The sequence below is a fragment of the Haplochromis burtoni genome, unplaced genomic scaffold (assembly GCF_018398535.1).
Source record: "Haplochromis burtoni strain Fernald_Lab_line unplaced genomic scaffold, NCSU_Asbu1 Contig_293, whole genome shotgun sequence".
Lineage (NCBI taxonomy): Eukaryota > Metazoa > Chordata > Actinopteri > Cichliformes > Cichlidae > Haplochromis > Haplochromis burtoni.
The window spans coordinates 65208-83905 of NW_024582654.1; the positions used below are offsets into that span (position 1 = coordinate 65208).

At 40.4% G+C, this 18698-nt stretch overlaps 3 protein-coding genes across 8 annotated transcripts; 1 reads left to right on the forward strand and 2 right to left on the reverse strand.

The window, feature by feature from the left end:
* The first annotated feature begins 223 nt into the window (after positions 1-223).
* On the forward strand, positions 224-15461 carry gucd1 (guanylyl cyclase domain containing 1). Of its 3 annotated transcripts, XM_042227972.1 has the most exons (10): positions 224-569; positions 653-734; positions 917-1082; positions 1181-1272; positions 1364-1605; positions 3068-11398; positions 12255-12814; positions 13255-13463; positions 13627-13804; positions 14256-14375. In XM_042227972.1, exons 1-6 carry the CDS (start codon positions 563-565, stop codon positions 3157-3159), a joined length of 681 nt encoding a protein of 226 aa, XP_042083906.1. In that variant the 5' UTR covers positions 224-562; the 3' UTR covers positions 3160-11398; positions 12255-12814; positions 13255-13463; positions 13627-13804; positions 14256-14375. The 3 variants fall into 3 exon arrangements, with proteins under 3 accessions (XP_042083906.1, XP_042083907.1, XP_042083905.1); XM_042227973.1 differs by lacking the exon at positions 13627-13804; XM_042227971.1 differs by lacking the exons at positions 224-569; positions 653-734; positions 917-1082; positions 1181-1272; positions 1364-1605 and having other exon boundaries at positions 9552-11398; positions 14256-15461.
* On the reverse strand, positions 5375-9458 carry upb1 (ureidopropionase, beta). Of its 2 annotated transcripts, XM_005940537.2 has the most exons (10): positions 9326-9458; positions 8028-8199; positions 7666-7753; positions 7477-7571; positions 7238-7396; positions 6988-7157; positions 6581-6662; positions 6457-6499; positions 5935-6089; positions 5375-5605 (listed from the first exon to the last, which is right to left on the reverse strand). In XM_005940537.2, exons 1-10 carry the CDS (start codon positions 9427-9429, stop codon positions 5522-5524), a joined length of 1152 nt encoding a protein of 383 aa, XP_005940599.1. In that variant the 5' UTR covers positions 9430-9458; the 3' UTR covers positions 5375-5521. The 2 variants fall into 2 exon arrangements, 1 of the variants encoding a protein (XP_005940599.1); XR_006055332.1 differs by lacking the exon at positions 6581-6662.
* Positions 15462-15515: 54 nt separating the features above from the next.
* Positions 15516-18260, reverse strand: LOC102308025 (uncharacterized protein C22orf15). 3 transcript variants are annotated; one of them, XM_005940538.3, is made up of 5 exons: positions 17136-18260; positions 16908-16994; positions 16710-16832; positions 16351-16425; positions 15516-16193 (listed from the first exon to the last, which is right to left on the reverse strand). In XM_005940538.3, the coding sequence occupies exons 1-5, from the start codon at positions 17158-17160 to the stop codon at positions 16093-16095; spliced, it is 411 nt and encodes a 136-aa protein (XP_005940600.1). In that variant the 5' UTR covers positions 17161-18260; the 3' UTR covers positions 15516-16092. The 3 variants fall into 3 exon arrangements, with proteins under 3 accessions (XP_005940600.1, XP_042083892.1, XP_042083891.1); XM_042227958.1 differs by lacking the exon at positions 16908-16994; XM_042227957.1 differs by having other exon boundaries at positions 16710-16994.
* Between the last annotated feature and the right edge of the window lie 438 nt (positions 18261-18698).

Here is an 18698-nt window from a genome sequence, read left to right on the forward strand (position 1 = left end):
CTTATAGTGAGTAGTATACATAAAAAAAAACATCGTCCGTTTAAAATGTTAGTGAATAGTAGGATTAGTCCTGAAATACTTTAGTAAAGTTTGCCTACTAATAGTTCAAATCTATGGTTCAAATAGATAGTAGTAAAAGGGCGTGGATACAGTTCTCATGAGAAGCGTTAAAGTCTCCTCCACACCACATGGTGGCAGCATAACGCAAGCAAACACAAGAAGCGTCTCAGTACGCGAGTAAACACGGAATAGAGCAGAGGAGCGTCTCGTTTCGAGGCATCGGCACGAAAAACCGTCCTGAAAATGAGTTTTTGTTACTGTTTTTCTTGTTAGTTATGTGTGTGCGCCTCGCAGCGGCGTGAGTCACAGAGCTGTGCGCGTTTTATCAGCAACAGAGCGATAAATAGTGCTAGCCTGGACGCTTGTAGTCGGGGAGCTAGTTTTTTTTAACTAGTTAGCATCGATGAGGGCACCCAGCCTCGCCCTCAGTGCTGCAAACAAGACTGACCAGCTGGTACTGAGTTAGTTACCGGGCGGTCTGTGGGAGAAAGAAACCAGCAGAATGACAGGTGAGTGAAACAGTGAAGCAGTCTTGTGACAGCGCTACTATTTGTTTTGTTGAAATGTGAAAGTAACTCCTCGGTTTACTCAGATGATGTCCTGCTGGATGTTCCTGTTATCCGGCAGCTGTACCACTGGGACTGTGGCTTAGCCTGCTCCAGGATGGTCCTCAAGTAAGAGCACATCAAGGTTTTTACCTTCAGAAGTCATGTTTTTGTTACACTATGTACTGTAGCTGCCATACAGACTGCAGTGCTTACTGTACTGCCTGTCAGCAGGCTCTTTTCTGAATTGCAAATCAAAGGTGCCTTGGCATTGTGTGAGGGATTCACACTCTGGTTGTCTGAATGTGTAGGTACCTCCACCCTGTCAGCGATGATGAGTTTCAGAGGGCGTGCTGGGATCTGAAGCTGACAGAAAGTGTGTGGACTATCGACCTGGCCTACCTCATGTGCCATCTAGGAATCAAACACTGCTTTTGTACACAGACTCTGGGTGTAGATAAGGGCTTTAAAAACCAGGTACGTAGTCCAAACTAACAGTGTAATTCTAACCAGTTTTGAACATTTTGATAGTTACCTATGATTGTGTCTTGATGATGTTTTGTTGTTGTTTACAGTCCTTTTACAAGAAGCATTTTGATACTGAAGAAAACAGAGTGAATGAGCTCTTCCTTAAAGCGGAGAGCAAAGGTGTGGTGGTGAAGAAATGGTGAGCTTCCTGTTGATGTTAATTTACCCGCTTACTTTTTTCAGTACCTTAAAATAAATATATGACCTCAGTTGTGTGTGCCTTCTCACAGTTCTGTGTCAGTTCAGGAAATCCAGTCTCATCTGGAGCAGGGCCACGTTGCCATAGTGCTGGTCAATGCTGTGGTGTTGACATGTGAACTGTGCTCCCAGCCTGTCAAATACTGCTGCTTCATGCCCGTGGGTCAGAAGTGTTTCTGCAGGAAGCCGGACTATCAGGGTCACTTTGTGGTTGTGTGTGGCTTCAACAGAACCACTGGCTCCATCTTCTACAATAACCCAGCGTATTCTGACCGTGAGTATACTTGTATTTCTACTTCTACCATAACTGTAAGTAAAATTAATCTGTGGTATGTAAGAGACCGTCTTAGTAAATGTGAATCCTCCTTCTTAGCCTTACCTGTCATGACACTGCTCGTTGTGTGGAAGTTATTGTAGAAAAGCTGCCAGAGAAGTGGATGGTTCAAGGTTTGCAGGTGATCTGCTAGATTGAACTAGAGTTTAATATTCCACACAAATCCATACTGGGTGCACAAAATGTGCTCACTGGTGTTTTGAGCACCACAAGTAACTGCTGCCTGATTCCATTCACTTAAAAAGAAAAAAATCTCAAAGGCCGGTATCTCCAAAAGTCTTCATGTCACACTGGAATTATCAGGATGGCCATCATCCTGCTGTTGCCTCACAGCAAGAAGGTCCCCACCTGTTTACTTTGCCCTGTTGCAGATGGTCAAGAGACCAATTTGAAAGCAGAAGAAAATAGATGGATGGATGAATAGCACTAAAGCAAAATCCTCTTAATTTGAGTTCTGTGAGCTGTTCTTTTTAAGGAATCCTCAGAAATAAAATATATATGATAAAATTTAAATAAAACCTACTGTTAGGCTTAGACTAAGAAAGCTTAAATTTTGGCACACAGCGATAGAGTCGGCCTTTAAACAGCAGCTGCTCTGCTTTCAGGTTTGGTGTAATGCCACTTTTTGTTGCAGCTGTTTTCAGTCATCGTGCGATTCGTGAACGTCAATGTTTCCATTAACATTAACAAACCTTGCTTGGTTCCATGTCACCGCATGAGCTGAACCCCGCACATTGTGAATGACAGAAATGCAGAAAAAAAGCTATGTTTAAAACAAACAAACAAACAAACAGATAAACCTCTAAACGGCGGACTTTATTTGCGGGGCAGCTGTGCTCTCTTTTCTTTCTCCTCCTTAGTAGTGACAGAGTCAATTCAAGCTGGTAGCACAAGTTTATGCTGCCTGGCTTGATGTTCAGTGGTGCATTTGTGCAGTTTCTGGAGTTAGAAATGGTTCATGTTTCACAAGTCATTGTTTTTTCCATAAGCAAGACTCTGTTGATCAGAGGCTTATTTGTTGTTTCATATGAATGGAGTCGTGCATGAGAAAGGTGAACACTTACTAAAGGTCCACTCTCGTATTGCTTCAGCATAGACAACATAATATATTCAGACCCAGCACTAATCCGAAGTAATTCTAATGAATCCAGAGGGAGCCACGAGGGTGTGGATCAAATTTCATGGTAATCCAGCAGGTGTTGAGACATTACGTATAAACACCATGGCTGGTGGTATTTACTGTATGGGCACCAGCGAGTTTTATAGCAGTCCATGAACATTGCCATCTATAGAGCTAACAGTGGGAGGCAGACCCAGAGTACACTTTTTGAGCAGCTTATTTATAAATGTGTTTTTATTTATTTAACTTGGAGCTGACAGATCTGTGTGTGTGTATTTTTAGGGGTGTGCTGCACCAGCGTCAATAACTTTGAGGAAGCTCGACGCAGCTATGGGACAGACGAGGATATCCTGTTCGTGTTTAAAGAGAGTTGATGGATTTGGATTTTTGTCATTATAGGAATATCAAAATGCTGCAGATCCCCAGTCTAATGACACCTCCTCCTGTCTGCTGTCACAGATCCCCCCTTTTGCAGGCTTTTTTCCTCCGGTGCCAAAAAGCCTGCTCACATATATACATGTACTGTATATGCCAACACTACTTAACCTTTGAATGATTCACCCTGGGAAGAATTAGGAATCCAGGATGGATCCTTTTATTTCTGTTTTTGTGATGAACAGATATTTCAGATTCATCTTATTGTCAATGTGGACGTTTTTAATGACTGCAGTTGTACTGGAATCTCACACTGAGTGTACAGACTTGCACAACTGTGGCAGAACTGCGGGAAACACGAGCAAGAGTAGAATTTACCAGGAAATTGTGTGCACATAATTCAGGGCCGATGTTGATAATACTTGGAGTGTTCATTTCTTTGTTCTGCTCAGTGTTAATGTGAAGCTGCTCATCCGCCCCCCCTCCAGCCTCGCCTCTACCTGCCTTTTAAAAATCCTCCCGACTCACCGCATTTTAATCAGACGATTCTGTAAACAGGGAAATACAGGAAGCAAGTCACAAGAGTATCAGGTAATTAATGCTCTAAATTGTGACTCAAATGATGAAGCAAGTTCAATGCAATACTCCATAGATGTATGGAACTCATGGACACTCAGCTCGGACGTGATGAAACGTGACTTCACCGGATTCAATTGCTTCACTGGAAAAGCAGCTCCGCATGTGTCCTGTGCCTTTGGGGAATGTGCTGGATACATGGATGCGTTAGGACTAGGATAAGTCATTTTGGTTTGTAAATGAAGACGAGGTCATTTCCTCATTGTCACGGAGTTTTATTTTTAACTTACATGTTTTTGCACTACACTTTCATACCAGACACGATTATGTTATTTAAATTATATTGCTTTTCCGAATCAAGGAAAAGTGGGTCCTGTCTGGTTGTGCTTCTGGGTGAAAACCACAAGTTTTATTTTTTTATTCAGTATAGATAGCGCTTTTATTATATGTTGTGATTAAAACATTTGAACAGCCTTGTTGTTTTCGTCTGCTTTATATAGGTTTAATAGTGAACTCATACCTTAAACCTCATGTTATAGGTCAAATCTTATATAAACAACATCAAGTGCTGTGTAGTTGGGACACTGTTTAAAAGGGAATTAAAAATATTTGCTGTTGCCTGCACTCCAGCGTCGTCTCCGCACCTAAACAGAAAAATGAGTACGGTCAGGCATCTGTGACCACAGTGTACCCATCTTCAGATAGCTGCTTCCAACAAGATAACACGCCAGCTCACAAAGCTCAGATCATCTCAAGCAGGTTTCTTGAGCATCAGTTTGCTTTATTCCGATCATTTCCACAATCACCAGACCTAAATCTAGTACAGCACCTGTTTGATGTGGTGGAACTGGAGATTCACAACAAGTGAGGCTACTGAATCGATGTGAACCAAAATCTCAAAGGAATGTTTATTGTATTCAAATAAGGATGTTAGCATGTCTAGTTGAACTAGACTGGTCTAAACACTCCATTTCCAGTCACTTCTCTTTTGCTTTGTATGATGTCAGTAGGAGGATATTCCCAATATGGAAATTGAAACAACAGAAGCCCCACCCCCTTTCAAGGCTGCTTTAAATGTAGCGGTCTTGAAAGGGCAGAGGCCAAAACAATTTCTTTCAGAGGATGAACTGAATTGAGACCCAGTATTAGATAAAAAAAAAAAAAGTATTGTTTTAAGCCATTAAATACTACTGGTGGCTCCAGTAGAGTACAATGGCAAAAATATGGAAGTGAAAATGTGCACAACCCATAAACCCCATAAATTATGTCTACTGTGATTTTCCATCTCAGGCCTACTTCTTACTCAGATAACTTCCTTAAGAAGATTTATGTGTTCATTCTGAATGAAATGATAAGAATCAGTTTGAAACAGGGAACCACTTTTTCTAAACCATTAAAAAGTACTTCTAATACTTCTAGTACCGCTGCATTTCAACCCTGGTGGTACCTTTCCCCTTGTTAGCTGTCTGCCACAGGCGAGCTGCGGGCTACAACGCCAATTCAAAAGCCAGTGTGGCCTGTAGGAAAATGTCTGTTACAGCCAATGATTTAAAAGGTGATTTGAAACACCAGGTTCATAGGTGATCTTTAATTCAGCAATGTTTCAGTTTAACAGTTCAAATGAGAACAGGACAAAGGTTTGACTTTGAATGTTTTTTAATCACATTAAATGATAGAAATCAGTCAGTCTGACAGACGTGATCTTTGTGTCAAATTAAATCTGAACTAAGCATGTTTCCTGCTGCAATAGGCTATAATAAATGTGCACTATTTGTAGAATATGTTCTACTCTTTTACTATTTTGGGTTTGAAGTCATGCTGAACAGCTTTGGCAAGTTGTTCTGCGTACTCAGCATACCGTCCAGTCATCTGCAAAGAAAAAGACACTGAAGAAGTCAGTCAAGGTTGCAAAGAATAGCTGAAGTGAATATACAACCATCCAGTCATTGTGCATAATTTACCTGGAGAATTGGAGGATGCACATATAGGTGTGGTAGCAGCGGACATACAGACATGTTTGAATTCTGCATACATATAATCTTTTTGTGCCACTCATTCATTACATTCAAGGATTTCTGAGGGAAATATTATTCGTCTCATCTTTGTTTTTGGAATAATACGATCAGAGATTTTAAATGAAACTTTATTTCTAATCAAAATTTCTAACATTTTAAAAGGTTACAATTTGTTAAATTTACCTTGAAACTCCACTTGTCACTTATTTGTCTATTCAGGTTGAGATCCATTTCTACCACGAGCAGCCCATCTCGGGTCCTAGAGAGGCCTGGCGTGCGACTGCCGTCGGGAGCTGCCACGTAACTGGACCCGTAAAAATGTCCAAAGTCGTGGTGAGCTGAAAAAGCCAAGAAAATTGAGCTAAATCAGAGTCAAAATGTAGTTATTTGAAAAAGTGATTTGAAGTTTTGATATTTAAAAAATTAAAACATGATTTTTTTCTTCATAAAAAAGTTATTTTTATTCGAGTCCAAAAACTGCACACAAAAAAACACTTTTTCAAATCAATAAAATTTTTGACCCTGATTTAGCTCCATGCAAGAACACCAAATCATTTTCTCTTCTGTACATTAAGGACACCTTAAAGAATTAACTCCCTCAGGCAGAATTAGCTTCATCCACTTCACCATACAGTCATTTTTTGATAACACCATATGAAGAGATACGTGCATACATCCTGGGACTTAAGAAAATAAAACCTTTACCTTTTTTCCCATCACCAGACGTGAATTCACTTTTGAAATGTTCCTGTAGAAAAGATTATTTTTGGCATGATTTCATATTTTGTCATTCATCACAACTATGTTGGAATGATTCCTGCAAACTTACTGTCCCAACACGGTTAATGGCACATGTAAAACAGTGGTTAGCGATTGCTGCATTTCTGGCCTCTATAGACCACATGGGTTCACTGCAGAGAAGAAACAATATTATCATCACATTATTTAGATGTACTATGTAATAATGGTAGCGGCATGTCAATGATAACATTGCTTCAACCTGAATTCAGGGTCTAGGTATGGCAATCTGAGTATTTAATCGAACCTTTTTCTGAACGTAGGAATATGGATGACTAAAGCACATTATCAGTTACCACCATACACAAGGGCTGTCTGCACCATAGAAAGCTTACTGTTCCACTATTATTTTTGCATTTTCTTAGCTTACCACTGGTACCATGTGCCAGCAAAACAATACTGGACACCATGGACATGGGGGGGGGGGGGCTCCCTTACCTCAGAGCTCCAACTGTAGCCGAGGGGTTGAAGATGATCTCAGCTCCATTCATGCTGTACATGAACCAATTGAGTGGATGATGACGGCCGTAGCAAATATTCACAGCAATCTTCCCAAACTGTGTCTGGAACACTGTGTGGCCAGTGTTGCCCTCCATGTAATATGTAGACTGAGTAGAAAACACGAGACAATGACAACAGCAGTTTTTCAGTTCCTGCACAGCCACAGTGGATCGTTTAGATCACTCACCTCATTAAAGTCCCCGATCCTGGGAATGTGGTTCTTCCTGCTCTTTCCCAGCACGTTTCCAGAGTTGGAGATGACCACCGCCGTGTTCCACAGGGTGCCGTGTAACTCCTCTCTCTCCAGAATCGGTGAAACTATGACCATGTTGTACTTTTTGGCCAGCTAATTGTAGAATTGCAGAACTGTTAGGTTTGCAGTCCCCAACGTATTAACCGCGCTGCAGCAAAGCTCTACAATCTCACCTCTTGGCAGAAGCGTGTGGTGTTTCCTTCTTCAGCAGACTCTGCGAACTCTGTCCATGGTTCTTTCTCACGGGTGCAGAACGCAAAGGGCATGGCTGATAACGAAAGAAACAAAAACCCCAGTCTCTGTTGGTACCCATTCTGTATGTTTGTTGGATAGGTTTATAATTCTTGCACATGGACACTCACTCCAGGTCTCCTGAAAGCAGACAATGTTTACACCACACATGGCTGCTACCTCAACCATTTCACCAATTCGGCTGTGCATGGCACTGATCTGTGAAGGGAGAGCAGTGATAAAATATTAACACCAGTCACTTCTACCAATGAAATGGAGCAGTATTATTCATGGTATTGATGCTTTTCGTCAGGTAAATTATTTAAGCAGATACATGTTGAATACTTCTCTTGAACAATGATGTACATGAAGAGTTTTACAGAAAGTCATTCAGTCACCTTACAGCTTCCTGTCTGTATCTCTCTGCTAATGTACCTCAACGGGTTTGGTACATGTGGGCTTCTGGTTAGTACTGTAGTGTGTAACTAGTAACCTGATCCAGGACGGGGGCATCAGTGGGCAGAACAATGTGGTGCTGAATGAGTCCCACTCGGATGTTTCTGGGTGGCCTGAGTTGTTCCTGTGCCGCATCAAACTTATATCCTTTAAGCTCAAAGTCTCGCTCAGAAGCAGCTTCCACAGCACAGGCTGAGAGTACCAGCTTCCTGTAAAGAGGAGGAGTTTCAGCTCCTTAACATGTGCCACCCTTTTTTGACTCAAAGGCTACATCATTATCAATAAAGCAGATAAAAGGCCAGGAGTTGATTTGAGGTGTGGTGCTTGCATTTGGAAGATTTTGCTGTGAACAGACAACGTGGACAAAGTAGCTCTCCATGCAAATGAAACAAGCCAACCTTAAGCTGTGAAAACAGGAAAAAAAAACATCCGAGAAATTGCTACAGTATTAGGAGAGGCAGAATCTACAGTTTGGTCCATCCTGAGAAAGAAAGAAAGCACCATTAAACTCATCAATGCAAAAACACCGCACACCCATGGAAGACAACAGCGGTGGATGATCGCAGATTCATTTTCATGGTGATGAGAAACCCCTTCACAACAGCCAACCAAGTGAACAACACTGCTGTCCTGCAGCTTTTAGATGCATCCCTACTCCAACACAGCTGAATCAAATGGTTGGATTACTCTTCAGCATGCCATCAAGTTTGGGAAAGGCCCGATAACAAGTCATTCATTTGATTCAGATGTGTCAGAACAAGGATGCGTCTAAAAGCTGCAGGACAGTAGCTCTCGAGGATTGGAGTTGGACACCCCTGATCTAAAGTGTACTAAAAAAAAGCGTAAATTAAGGCCATCATTGTCATCAAGAGGTTTTCAACCAAGTATTAGAAATGAGCATTTTATTTTCAGTTATTGAATTTGTCCAGTTACTTTTGAGCCCCTGAAATGAAGGGCTTGTGTTTAAAAAATGCTTTACTTCCTCACATTTTTATGCAATTGTTTTATTCAACCCAGTGAATTAAAGCTGAAAGTCCGAGTTGTTTCATTTAAAATTCATTGTGGGTAATTTACCGAACCAAACTTAGAAAAAGGTTGTCTCTGTCCAAATATTTATGGACCTAACTGTATGTAGGGTTTTTTAGTCTATACATTTATCAAACCTGTCTCTGTGCTGGCTGTAAGTTATCCTTCAGCTTGATCAAAGTCCACTGAGCAGAATAATAATTTACCAGGAACCAGAACAACAAAGAAGGAAACATAAAGAGAAACGGGAAAGCCCGATACTTCCTTTAGTAAATTTAAAAGAAATGCAGTATAAGTACAACAACTCACTTTGTCTCCTTCCCAAATAAGATGCGTTTCACCTCCACCAACTCGGCCTCTGGCAGATGGGACTCCAGAGATTTCTCCAGAGATTCAAACTCACATGCGGACATCTCTGCAGGTTTCTGTTGGTTTTGCAGCTCGACAGCAGAAGCAGCAGTATTTAATGGGTTACTCTCGTTATATAATCCTTAGTGATTTCGAAAGAGTAGAGGAGCCCCCAGCTGTGGTTTGTGGAAGCCGGTCATTGACCTGAGACACGGCACTGCTGGCTGTGGCGTTTGTGTTGAGCTGCAGATTAACCGAAGAGTTTTCTTGAATAATAAATGTGTTACCAAACTTAGGAGCAGGCTGAGCAGTAGCTATACTCTTCAATATTTCCACATCCTTCTGTAACAGCAAAATGAGAACAAATTTAAGTTTGCTGATTGATATTTAATATCAGTTTTTTCATTTTTCTCCTTGCAGCACAGCAAATCAAAATAATTACTCACAAATAAAAATCGGTGTAGAAAATGGCTTTAAAACACTGGGCGTGATTGTCATGTGCATCTCTGTGTTCTATTGGATGCTGATGCTGCACAAGAGTTTAAATAAATCAGTGAGTAAAAGTTAAAATCCCATGCAAATAGCTCAACAGTCCACAATCTGTATAATCAAAAAATACATTCAAAGGACCTAAATTATATCTAGAGATTATATTGATCGTAAAATGGCTTTTTTCAGGATCATATACATTATATATTTTAGATTGCGACTAATGATCTTTTGACATATATATGTTTCTTTAATGTTGCAGCGTCTGCTGATTTTAATGTAGATCATCTGGAAAATAATAAGTAAATAAAGATTCGAAATAAATGGACTGGAATATTAAAGAACAAATATTTACCTCCAAATTTATAAAAGTATCATAACACTGAAATACTTAAAGTGCAAGTATATTAAACCCGTACTTAAGTAAACTGCTAAAGGTACTCAGTTACATTCCTACTGGTCCTATCCATGTGCTAATCCAGGGGTGTCAAAGTCATTTAACATTGCGGTCCACTTTGACTTTAAGTGGAGCCAGACCAGTGAAACTCCCCTTGCTGTCAGTGTAAAGAAGTTACATAGTTAACGGTTTTTCTACATGATAAAGAAAAAGCTTCTATGATAAAGAAAGAAATCAGTGTTTAAGATTTGGCCAAAAGTGTTTGATACGAAAAATAGGTTTTGGCCACTAAGAATTTGTTTTAGAGAATGGAGTCTAGTGTTTTAGCAATTCAGAAAAATTGTAATAGCTGTCATTAGTTCATTTGTTCTCAATAGCCAACATATTTCAAGGAAACTGAAATTGAATGAGTTGTTTTAAATGTAGCAAAAAATTTAAAAACAAAGAAAGAATACATGTTTCTGGTTTATCAGAGTCATGTTGTGATGTGGGCAAGGCTTTGGGAAGTAGGGTTGCTGAGAGAACTACAGCACCCCCTGGTGGATGGTAAAGGCAACCCAGATAGCAAGACGACATTGAATTGATGTTGATTTTTCATCCGATCCGTCGTTATGGTTGAAATGCCAATGTTGTAACAACATTGAAATACCGTGGTAAACCGACGGTCTTACTATAGGGACGTTGTAATGATGTTGATTTACCTTTGTTTTTTTGTCATTGATATTTGATCTTTTTGTAGTCGACCAGGTGACAACAACAACGTCGAGAAAACGTCTATTTATAGTTTACCATAATTCGGCGCCGGTCACCATCAAAAAGCCATCGATTTGTAGTTGAGCGTTAAATTGCATTGCAACTGAGCGGGTATAAAGTACCGGAGAAAGTAAATTTTTTTTGTTCTTTTGTTATCAATGACTTTGGTCTAGTTCACCAGCTTTAAAAAATCGTGTCGACGTGCAATTTATGTATAGTTGACCGGGAGCAGCGATCACTTGGACTATTCCGCAGCACCCCTCTCAGTGGTACATCCCTCCAGGTAACCATTGTCTTGTACAGTAGAGCGGGACATTAGATTTACTCTCAGCGGAATTGACCGGAGAAGGTATCAGTTCATGCACTGCACTGGCCTGCACCACGATTAGTATAAGGTAAGAATGAATGAATTTTTTTCTATTCGTTATTTTGACGGTTGCATTTGAATAACAGTAAAAAAACTCGTTAATGTAAAGTTTCGGACAAAATGTTTGAGCCCGAAATTGTGTCTACTTTCATCTTACAATCCGGCAACAAATAAAGTGCACTGCGAACAAAGTCTATCAACAAAGAAAACATTTCGTTTCATACTTTTCCGTGATATTCCCTTACAAAGCTAGCTTTAACGCTTCGAGGGTTCCTTTGTTCTTGCCGTCGCCTCGGCGCTTGACCCAGACTTTCGCTCTGTAGTTGCTTTTTAGCATAGTACTACAAAAAATTGTAAATCTGTGATATATGATTAATAAACGTAAAGGTAACTGTATAAATGTGTTCAATGACTTTGTTACTTTTAATGATTGGAGAGCACCCGCTTCAATTCGCACTCAATTCAAACTTTAGTTGCAGGCTCACCTAACTTGCGTTTGCACCTTTTGTCCACACGTAAACTGCGTTTTCGTTAACTGAAAACTGAGATTTTTAAAGACGCCTGCTGGGGTGGATATTTTACGAAAACTCCGTTTCAGCATTTACGTGTGGACGAGGAAAACGGAGAAAACGCAGCAAAGGTGTGCGCCTATTTTGATGCCACACTGTACGCCACGTTTTTGTCTCGGTGCCATGAATTCCTACAATGGCAAACTTAGACAAAATACAGTTAATTTTATTATCTTCAGTGTTTAAATGCTTACATATACACATGCAGTTACTGTCCCTTCACACACAGGACTCGGTTCAGCTTCTATAAGCCGTCTTTGTATCGAGTTTTCCCTCTTTATTGACATTGTGCCCTATTTTTCCTCTTTTTTTCAGATCTGATTTGGTAACTTCCATCAATAAGTAAGAAACTCACATCCTTAAATAAATTCCTAGTGTTAAACAATTTGCTTATTTGGCTATTTCCAAATATAGCACTATTTGTTTAATCTGATATACACTGACAATGACATCACGCTGGTCAAGGAGGCGCAAATTACGGAAAATGGTTGAGGCAGCAGAGTCAGATATACTCAGGCACTTTAAAGAGATGGTTGCTGAAAAACATAACCAAAACGGCAATGCACAAGTTAAAGTTAAGCGACCGCAGGTTGCGGAAGAGTCTGGTGTGTCCCACTGTTGTCACCCAGGTATAGACAGTCAAGTATTTACCAGTCGCTATGAGCAGATTTCAGAAGAATGTGAGACCTATGTATCACCCGACAAGGATAATGACTGTGACCGCAGTTTTCCCCCCCAGCCCACTGACAGCAGGCATCATAATGCCCCGCCCAGCTTCCGGCACCTTTCGCCACTCCGGCAAAACACACAAAACGACACAGCTTTGCGATCTCCGCAGCATGCAGAGTCAGATGTCGAGGACTTCTCTATAGATGGTATGCTTTTAAAGCTGAATCACAATGTCATTGTGCTCTTATCTTCAAAACACCAGTTTATACTCCTGAATGTCATCTTGTTGTGATTTTGTGAGGCCACTATTACAAGGCAAGTTTGAAAATCTTGGAATTTCACATTTTACATGGTATAAATTGTAAATGGCCTGTATTTGTACAGCGCTTTAACTAGTCCCTAAGTACCCCAAAGCGTTTTACACATTCAGTCATCCACCCATTCACACACAATTCACACACTGGTGATGGCAGCTACATATAGAAATATCAAATATATGTGACATGCAAAAACTAGCAAACACTTTTAGCAGTTAGAACAACTTATACTTGAATGCAGAATGTTACACCATCACTTATGGATCTATTAGTTTTTCCCCTCTCACTGCTTAAGCCATTAATCTTTCTAGAATTGTTCTTTGAAACAGATGCGACCTCACAAAAGATGTTAACGATGCTGTCAGACCTGACCAGAGCAGTTAACGAACTCCGTGAGGAGGTCAGAGCCATCCGCCATCCCTGCTGCAATGAATCGGTAGATGCTGGGGTACTGCCTCTGGATTTGCCCTTGCATAACATTGAGGAGCTAAACAATGCAGAGGCAGCTCTTCAATCACAAGAAGCAAATAAGGCAATGGTAAGTATATAAAGGTTATGTACACTTTGTAACTATAAAGTGTAATAGCTGTCAGATGTGATTTAAATACATAACGACAGCATGTTGATTATACACACAAGCACTTGCATACACATTTAAGACATGAGACACGCTAATTCCATCTCTTAAAATGTGTCTATAGGTGAGACGCTTTGCCTTGATTGGAGGGACCACACTGGAGGTGCGAGTCCGCCATGTAATGGCTTATGCCATTACAAACGAGCTGGCCTCGGTACTAAACTGGGCAGGGAAAAAAACCAAGGACCAGACAAAGCAAAAAAGGGCATTTAAAGATACAGCGCTGTGCAGATGCATATTTGGTAAGTTTTACCGTTTATTGTAGTTTTATGAGCCTAAAGTGAACAATAAAGGGATCAATTGATCTGCTGGGTGTGTTTCACATTTCCTATGTCCGGTTTTTGCTATATTACTTTGTCTTTCTTAATAACAAGACTTTCATGTCCGGTTAATCTGGAGATGGAGTCTTTGGTCTTTGGCTTGTTTAGTCCTCGGGTTGTAGTTTGTACAGCCCAAGGACCCCATGTTTATTTTGTTTTAAAGGATACACGGCACACCATGCTAAGACTTATCACTTTTTCCGCTCATAGCTCTTTGGGAATCAAATGCGGCAGATTTACGCCTGGTGACTTTCATGTTTATCAGCCTAGGAGTTTACATACTTTCTCCCCGCTGAAGACAGTTAACAAGAGCTTATTCATGTGCTCTAATTCACTTTTTTTGTTTGTGTGTGTGTGTGTATTTTTGTCCTAGATGGCCTGACGCAGCAGTTAGGGGCAAACTCTATGTCCGAGTTTGTCTTTGCACAAGCAGTGCAGAAATGGCTCCGATACGCCCCAGATCGTTTGGGTGGTGCAGGACGCACATCATGCATCCCCATCCCGAGTAAAAAATTACAAACTTCTGTGAAACATATAAATGTAAATAGGAAACTGTCTTTTAATAAAGTATTTAGCAAACAAAACATGCCTATTGACCTTTTTTTGTTTATTTTTTTTCTCTGTTACATCACATGCAATGCTTTCTTATTTTAGGATATTAATATTGACATGATACATTGTGAGACATTTGGTTTTTTTTTTATAAAGGGTGTCCAATTTGAGGAATAAGTACAATTATGTGTTTAGGTGGTTTAAGTATTGATGGAAACATGCAGTAGTTTAGTATTGGTTAAAATACCTATAAAGAAAGGTAGATTTCCAGTCATGATTTAACTGTTGTTTTAATAAAAAGCAACTGTGCGAAAGAGGTGGAAAATCAACACCATAGCTCAACAGTGTTTCAATATCAGAATCTGACATTGTTTCAATGTCAACAGTATTAGAAAATATAACGTCGAATCAATGTCAGGTTTCAACATTGATTCAACATCAAAACCTGACGTTTCAACATTAAAAAAGGGTGCAAGAATGACGTTAGGTCAACGTCACACCTCAACGTTGATTCAATGACATCACCTGATATTGACTCAATATTGTTTCAATGTTTCCTTGCTATCTGGGAACGCACAGCAGGAAAACGGGGTACAACGTTTTTTAATTAGCAAGACATCCTTTCATGGACAAACATTGTGTTTTTAATTAGATTGTTCTATACTTATTTTAAGGACCATAATCACAGATGAAAACATGCATTGTAGATTTACACTTAAATGTTTATGTAAATCTTTTTTATATTTATGTTGAGAGCGCACCTTCCACATCCTGTGGAAGCAACCCCACCATCTAACACGTTCCCGCAGCTGTGTGCATGACTGAAAATCAGTTTAGTTCAATTTCTTTCGTTCCCTTGAGTTTTCCTAATGAACACAGCAAGCAAGTCCTCAATGCAGGCAAATCCAATCACATCATCATTAATTCTTTGGCAGTGCAGTATTAGCAGGGAGCGCGCAGACTGTAATACACCGCAGTTAGATTTCTGGTAAAGAAAAACCTGAGACAATTTTTCCATCAGTAATTCATTAAGCGCACTTATTCTGTTTGATTTCATTTTTATTTTTATATTATCTTTTTTTTTTTATTTAGCGCAAAGAAAAGTTTAACGCCAACTTGCAGAAAGTAGCGAAAGTTTAATCCAAGTGGTTCAAATTTCAAAAAATCCAAAAGGCAAAATGCAGGAAAAGAGGGAGGAAGAACTGTGGGAAAGGATTCAGACTAAATACACAATATGGAGAATATAAGGTGCAGGTGAATGAAATCTGACAATAAGCAGGGCGGGAAGAGAACAAAGGCAGGAAGTCAAGAAAATAGCAAGGAAACAGCTCTCAAAATATATCAGAAAGTCACTGAAAGATGGACAAAAAGGAACTCACATAGACAGACAGGAAGCCACAAAAGACAGGAAAAGGAAAATGCTTAGAAACACAAGAAAGATACACAGCAGCTCATACTTCTAATTTACCTCTCTGTGACATTCTGGTTACAGTAACAATTTAATGCAGAAATATAAAATCTCAAAATGTAACTTATTCTATTGAACTTCTTCAATATAGAGTTTTATTAACTAAAAAGAAATCATCCACTTTAGCTCAGTTAAAATAGAAATATATCAAAGTATTCAGATTTATACATATAAATTGACAGCGTTAAATTTAGTGGCTCTTGCTGTTTGCAGGAATATTTTTGGTCTGAGGCATCCGTCTCTTTCTAGTCTTTCTGTCTGGCTCTTTGTCAGTCAGCCTCTTCAGCAGTTCTACAACACAAGCAATGACAAACCACATGAGGTAACTTTATGTTTGTTTTGTAGCATTTTCACAATGGCAGGAATGGGTTTGTCCAGCAGGAGGCCTCAGAGAGCCACTTCCACAGCCCCAATGTTATTCTTATCATTAATATTATTTTATTGTTACCTGTTAATTCAGGATGACTTTGACTGTTGTTGTTCTGAAGGGAGACATATTTCTGACCTCCAGCCTCATGGTCTCCTGAGGGAGCACAAGAAGTCACGGGCATGCTTTCAAGCATAGGTAAAATCATACTTTACATTCAGCTTTCAAAAAATTAGGATGGCAACATGCATTTCATTCACGATACCCCTGAAAGCACCAGAATTAGTTTGTCCTGCCACTTATCATCATTACATCAATATATTTGGAATCCAATTATTTAGACCAGACACTGATAACATAATTAGGTTTTGAAAATGCTTTTATAATCTGGGTGTTTGTTCCTCTGAAGTCCTGCTGATGGATGGACCAGACGGACTCACGGCAGACTCGCAGGAGGACGTAGTAGTGTCTGGCTACCAGCACACTGCTGGCCAGAGCCAAATTGTGCTGCTTGGCTGCCAGGTTCATCACTTTACCACTGCTGTCCATCAGGTCCACACAATCTGCAGGAAGAATTTTGTTGCTTTTAGAATTTGTATAAGAACAATTTAAAATGATCCAGCATTTCAGTCCAGTACCTTTGGAGTCCACACCAGCCCTCTCTTTCAAATGATTGAGGAAGTTTATCAGCTTACAGTTGAGATTGAACATTTCCATCCTGCCCTCTGCCAAGAAGTCATGCACATGCATTCACAAAAAAATTGGAACAAATGCTGTAAGGTGCAAACAAACAAAAACAAACCTGCATGCCTGCAAACCTTTAAGCCTGCATGCACAGTATTAACATGCCCAAAAACTTTACTAACCTCCAAACAAGACAGTCACAAACATTTTTAGGTCCAGACTCCTGACAGCAGTTAAGCTCCAGTGATACTAGAGGTAGAAGAAGACTGGACTGGGCACAAAGTGGAACAATAAAAGCACTTTAGTGTTGTGGTCTGCACTTTTTCACACATCCACCGCCCTGAGAGAGTTAAACACACACACACACGCATGTTCCCTCATTTGCATCCACCTCTCCTCGCTCACAAAGCTTGAGTCTTTTAAAAGGCTGAACAGGGGACTGTTTCTGCTTGTATCCATGGAGTCTCTACACACAGTGAGACCAGCACTCTGGGCTTAACAGCTGCATGGGCGGAGATGTCAGTATTGGAAAAAAAAGAGCTGGCTTTATTGTTTCCCGCCACAGACTGGAACCCAACACCATTTGCACTTACAGTAACTGACTTATAAAGACAGATACACCGAGACTTCATTTTGGTACGACAGAGGAAGGATAGAAGTTTAAAATAACAAAATTCAAATAAACAGCCAACATCAATAAAAGATAAGTTCTATCATCTGTTCATTTTTGGTGTATAGTTACATTACAGACACTACTACACTCAATCAAAAGCAACGTGGAGTCTCTGTAGCTCAATCTGCCACATGAATGACTGATTCCTTAAAGCCTCTGTAATTAGTATTTTATAAAAGATCTTTTCCTACTGGCTACTTTCAGCTGCTACTTGTCATACCTCAGCTTTAGGTTTGAGTTCATTCATTTGCTAATGAATACCAGAACACACAACAATGATACCTGTTCAATACCTGTCCAAAAATAACTTAGATTTGCCCAGAAGCAAAAGTCATTTCCATTTCCCCATTACTAGGCTGTAGTATAAGAGACTGCAGGACCAGACTCACCTGGATTGATTACAAGAAGGCCTATGACTCAATGCCCCACACCTGGATCCTGGAATGCCTAGAACTATATAAGATCAACAGGACCCTGAGAGCCTTCATCAGGAACTCAATGGGGATGTGGCGGACAACACTGGAGGCCAACCTCAAGCCCATAGCACAAGTCACCATCAAGTGCGGGATCTACCAAGGAGATGCTCTGTCCCCACTGCTGTTCTGCATAGGCCTGAACCCCCTCAGTGAGATCATTAACAAGACTGGCTACGGATACCGACTACGGAACGGAGCAGTTGTCAGCCACCTCCTGTACATGGATGACATCAAGCTGTATGCCAAGAGTGAACGAGACATCGATTCACTGATCCACACACCAGGATATACAGCAATGACATCGGGATGTCATTCGGGCTGGAGAAGTGTAGTCGGATGATAACAAAGAGAGGGAAGGTAGTCAGAACTGAGGGGATCGAGCTACCAGAAGGCAACATTGCAGACATAGAGGACAGTTACAAGTACCTGGGGATCCCGCAGGCGAATGGGAACCATGAAGAGGCCGCTAGAAAGCTGCAACCACCAAGTACCTGCAGAGGGTCAGGCAAGTCCTGAGGAGTCAGCTGAACGGTAAGAACAAGATCTCGGGCTACCCCTGCTGGGGTAATAGGCTGGCCAAAGGAGGAGATAGAAGC

What these genes read in the sequence shown, in the direction of transcription:
- upb1 (XM_005940537.2), bottom strand. Translation starts at nt 9,429, where the DNA reads ATGTCCGCATGTGAGTTTGAATCTCTGGAGAAATCTCTGGAGTCCCAT. An exon ending in CTGCTTTCAGGAGACCTGGA is followed by an intron (nt 7,572 to 7,665) that starts GTGAGTGTCCAT and finishes TTTCGTTATCAG; the next exon opens with CCATGCCCTTTGCGTTCTGC. An exon ending in CCACACGCTTCTGCCAAGAG is followed by an intron (nt 7,397 to 7,476) that starts GTGAGATTGTAG and finishes TTCTACAATTAG; the next exon opens with CTGGCCAAAAAGTACAACAT.
- gucd1 (XM_042227971.1), top strand. Translation starts at nt 12,385, where the DNA reads ATGACATCACGCTGGTCAAGGAGGCGCAAATTACGGAAAATGGTTGAG. An exon ending in CGAGGACTTCTCTATAGATG is followed by an intron (nt 12,815 to 13,254) that starts GTATGCTTTTAA and finishes TCTTTGAAACAG; the next exon opens with ATGCGACCTCACAAAAGATG. An exon ending in GCTGTGCAGATGCATATTTG is followed by an intron (nt 13,805 to 14,255) that starts GTAAGTTTTACC and finishes TTTTTGTCCTAG; the next exon opens with ATGGCCTGACGCAGCAGTTA.
- LOC102308025 (XM_042227957.1), bottom strand. Translation starts at nt 17,160, where the DNA reads ATGTTTGTGACTGTCTTGTTTGGAG. An exon ending in TGTGACTGTCTTGTTTGGAG is followed by an intron (nt 16,995 to 17,135) that starts GTTAGTAAAGTT and finishes ACTTCTTGGCAG; the next exon opens with AGGGCAGGATGGAAATGTTC. An exon ending in AAGTCATCCTGAATTAACAG is followed by an intron (nt 16,194 to 16,350) that starts GTAACAATAAAA and finishes CTTGTGTTGTAG; the next exon opens with AACTGCTGAAGAGGCTGACT.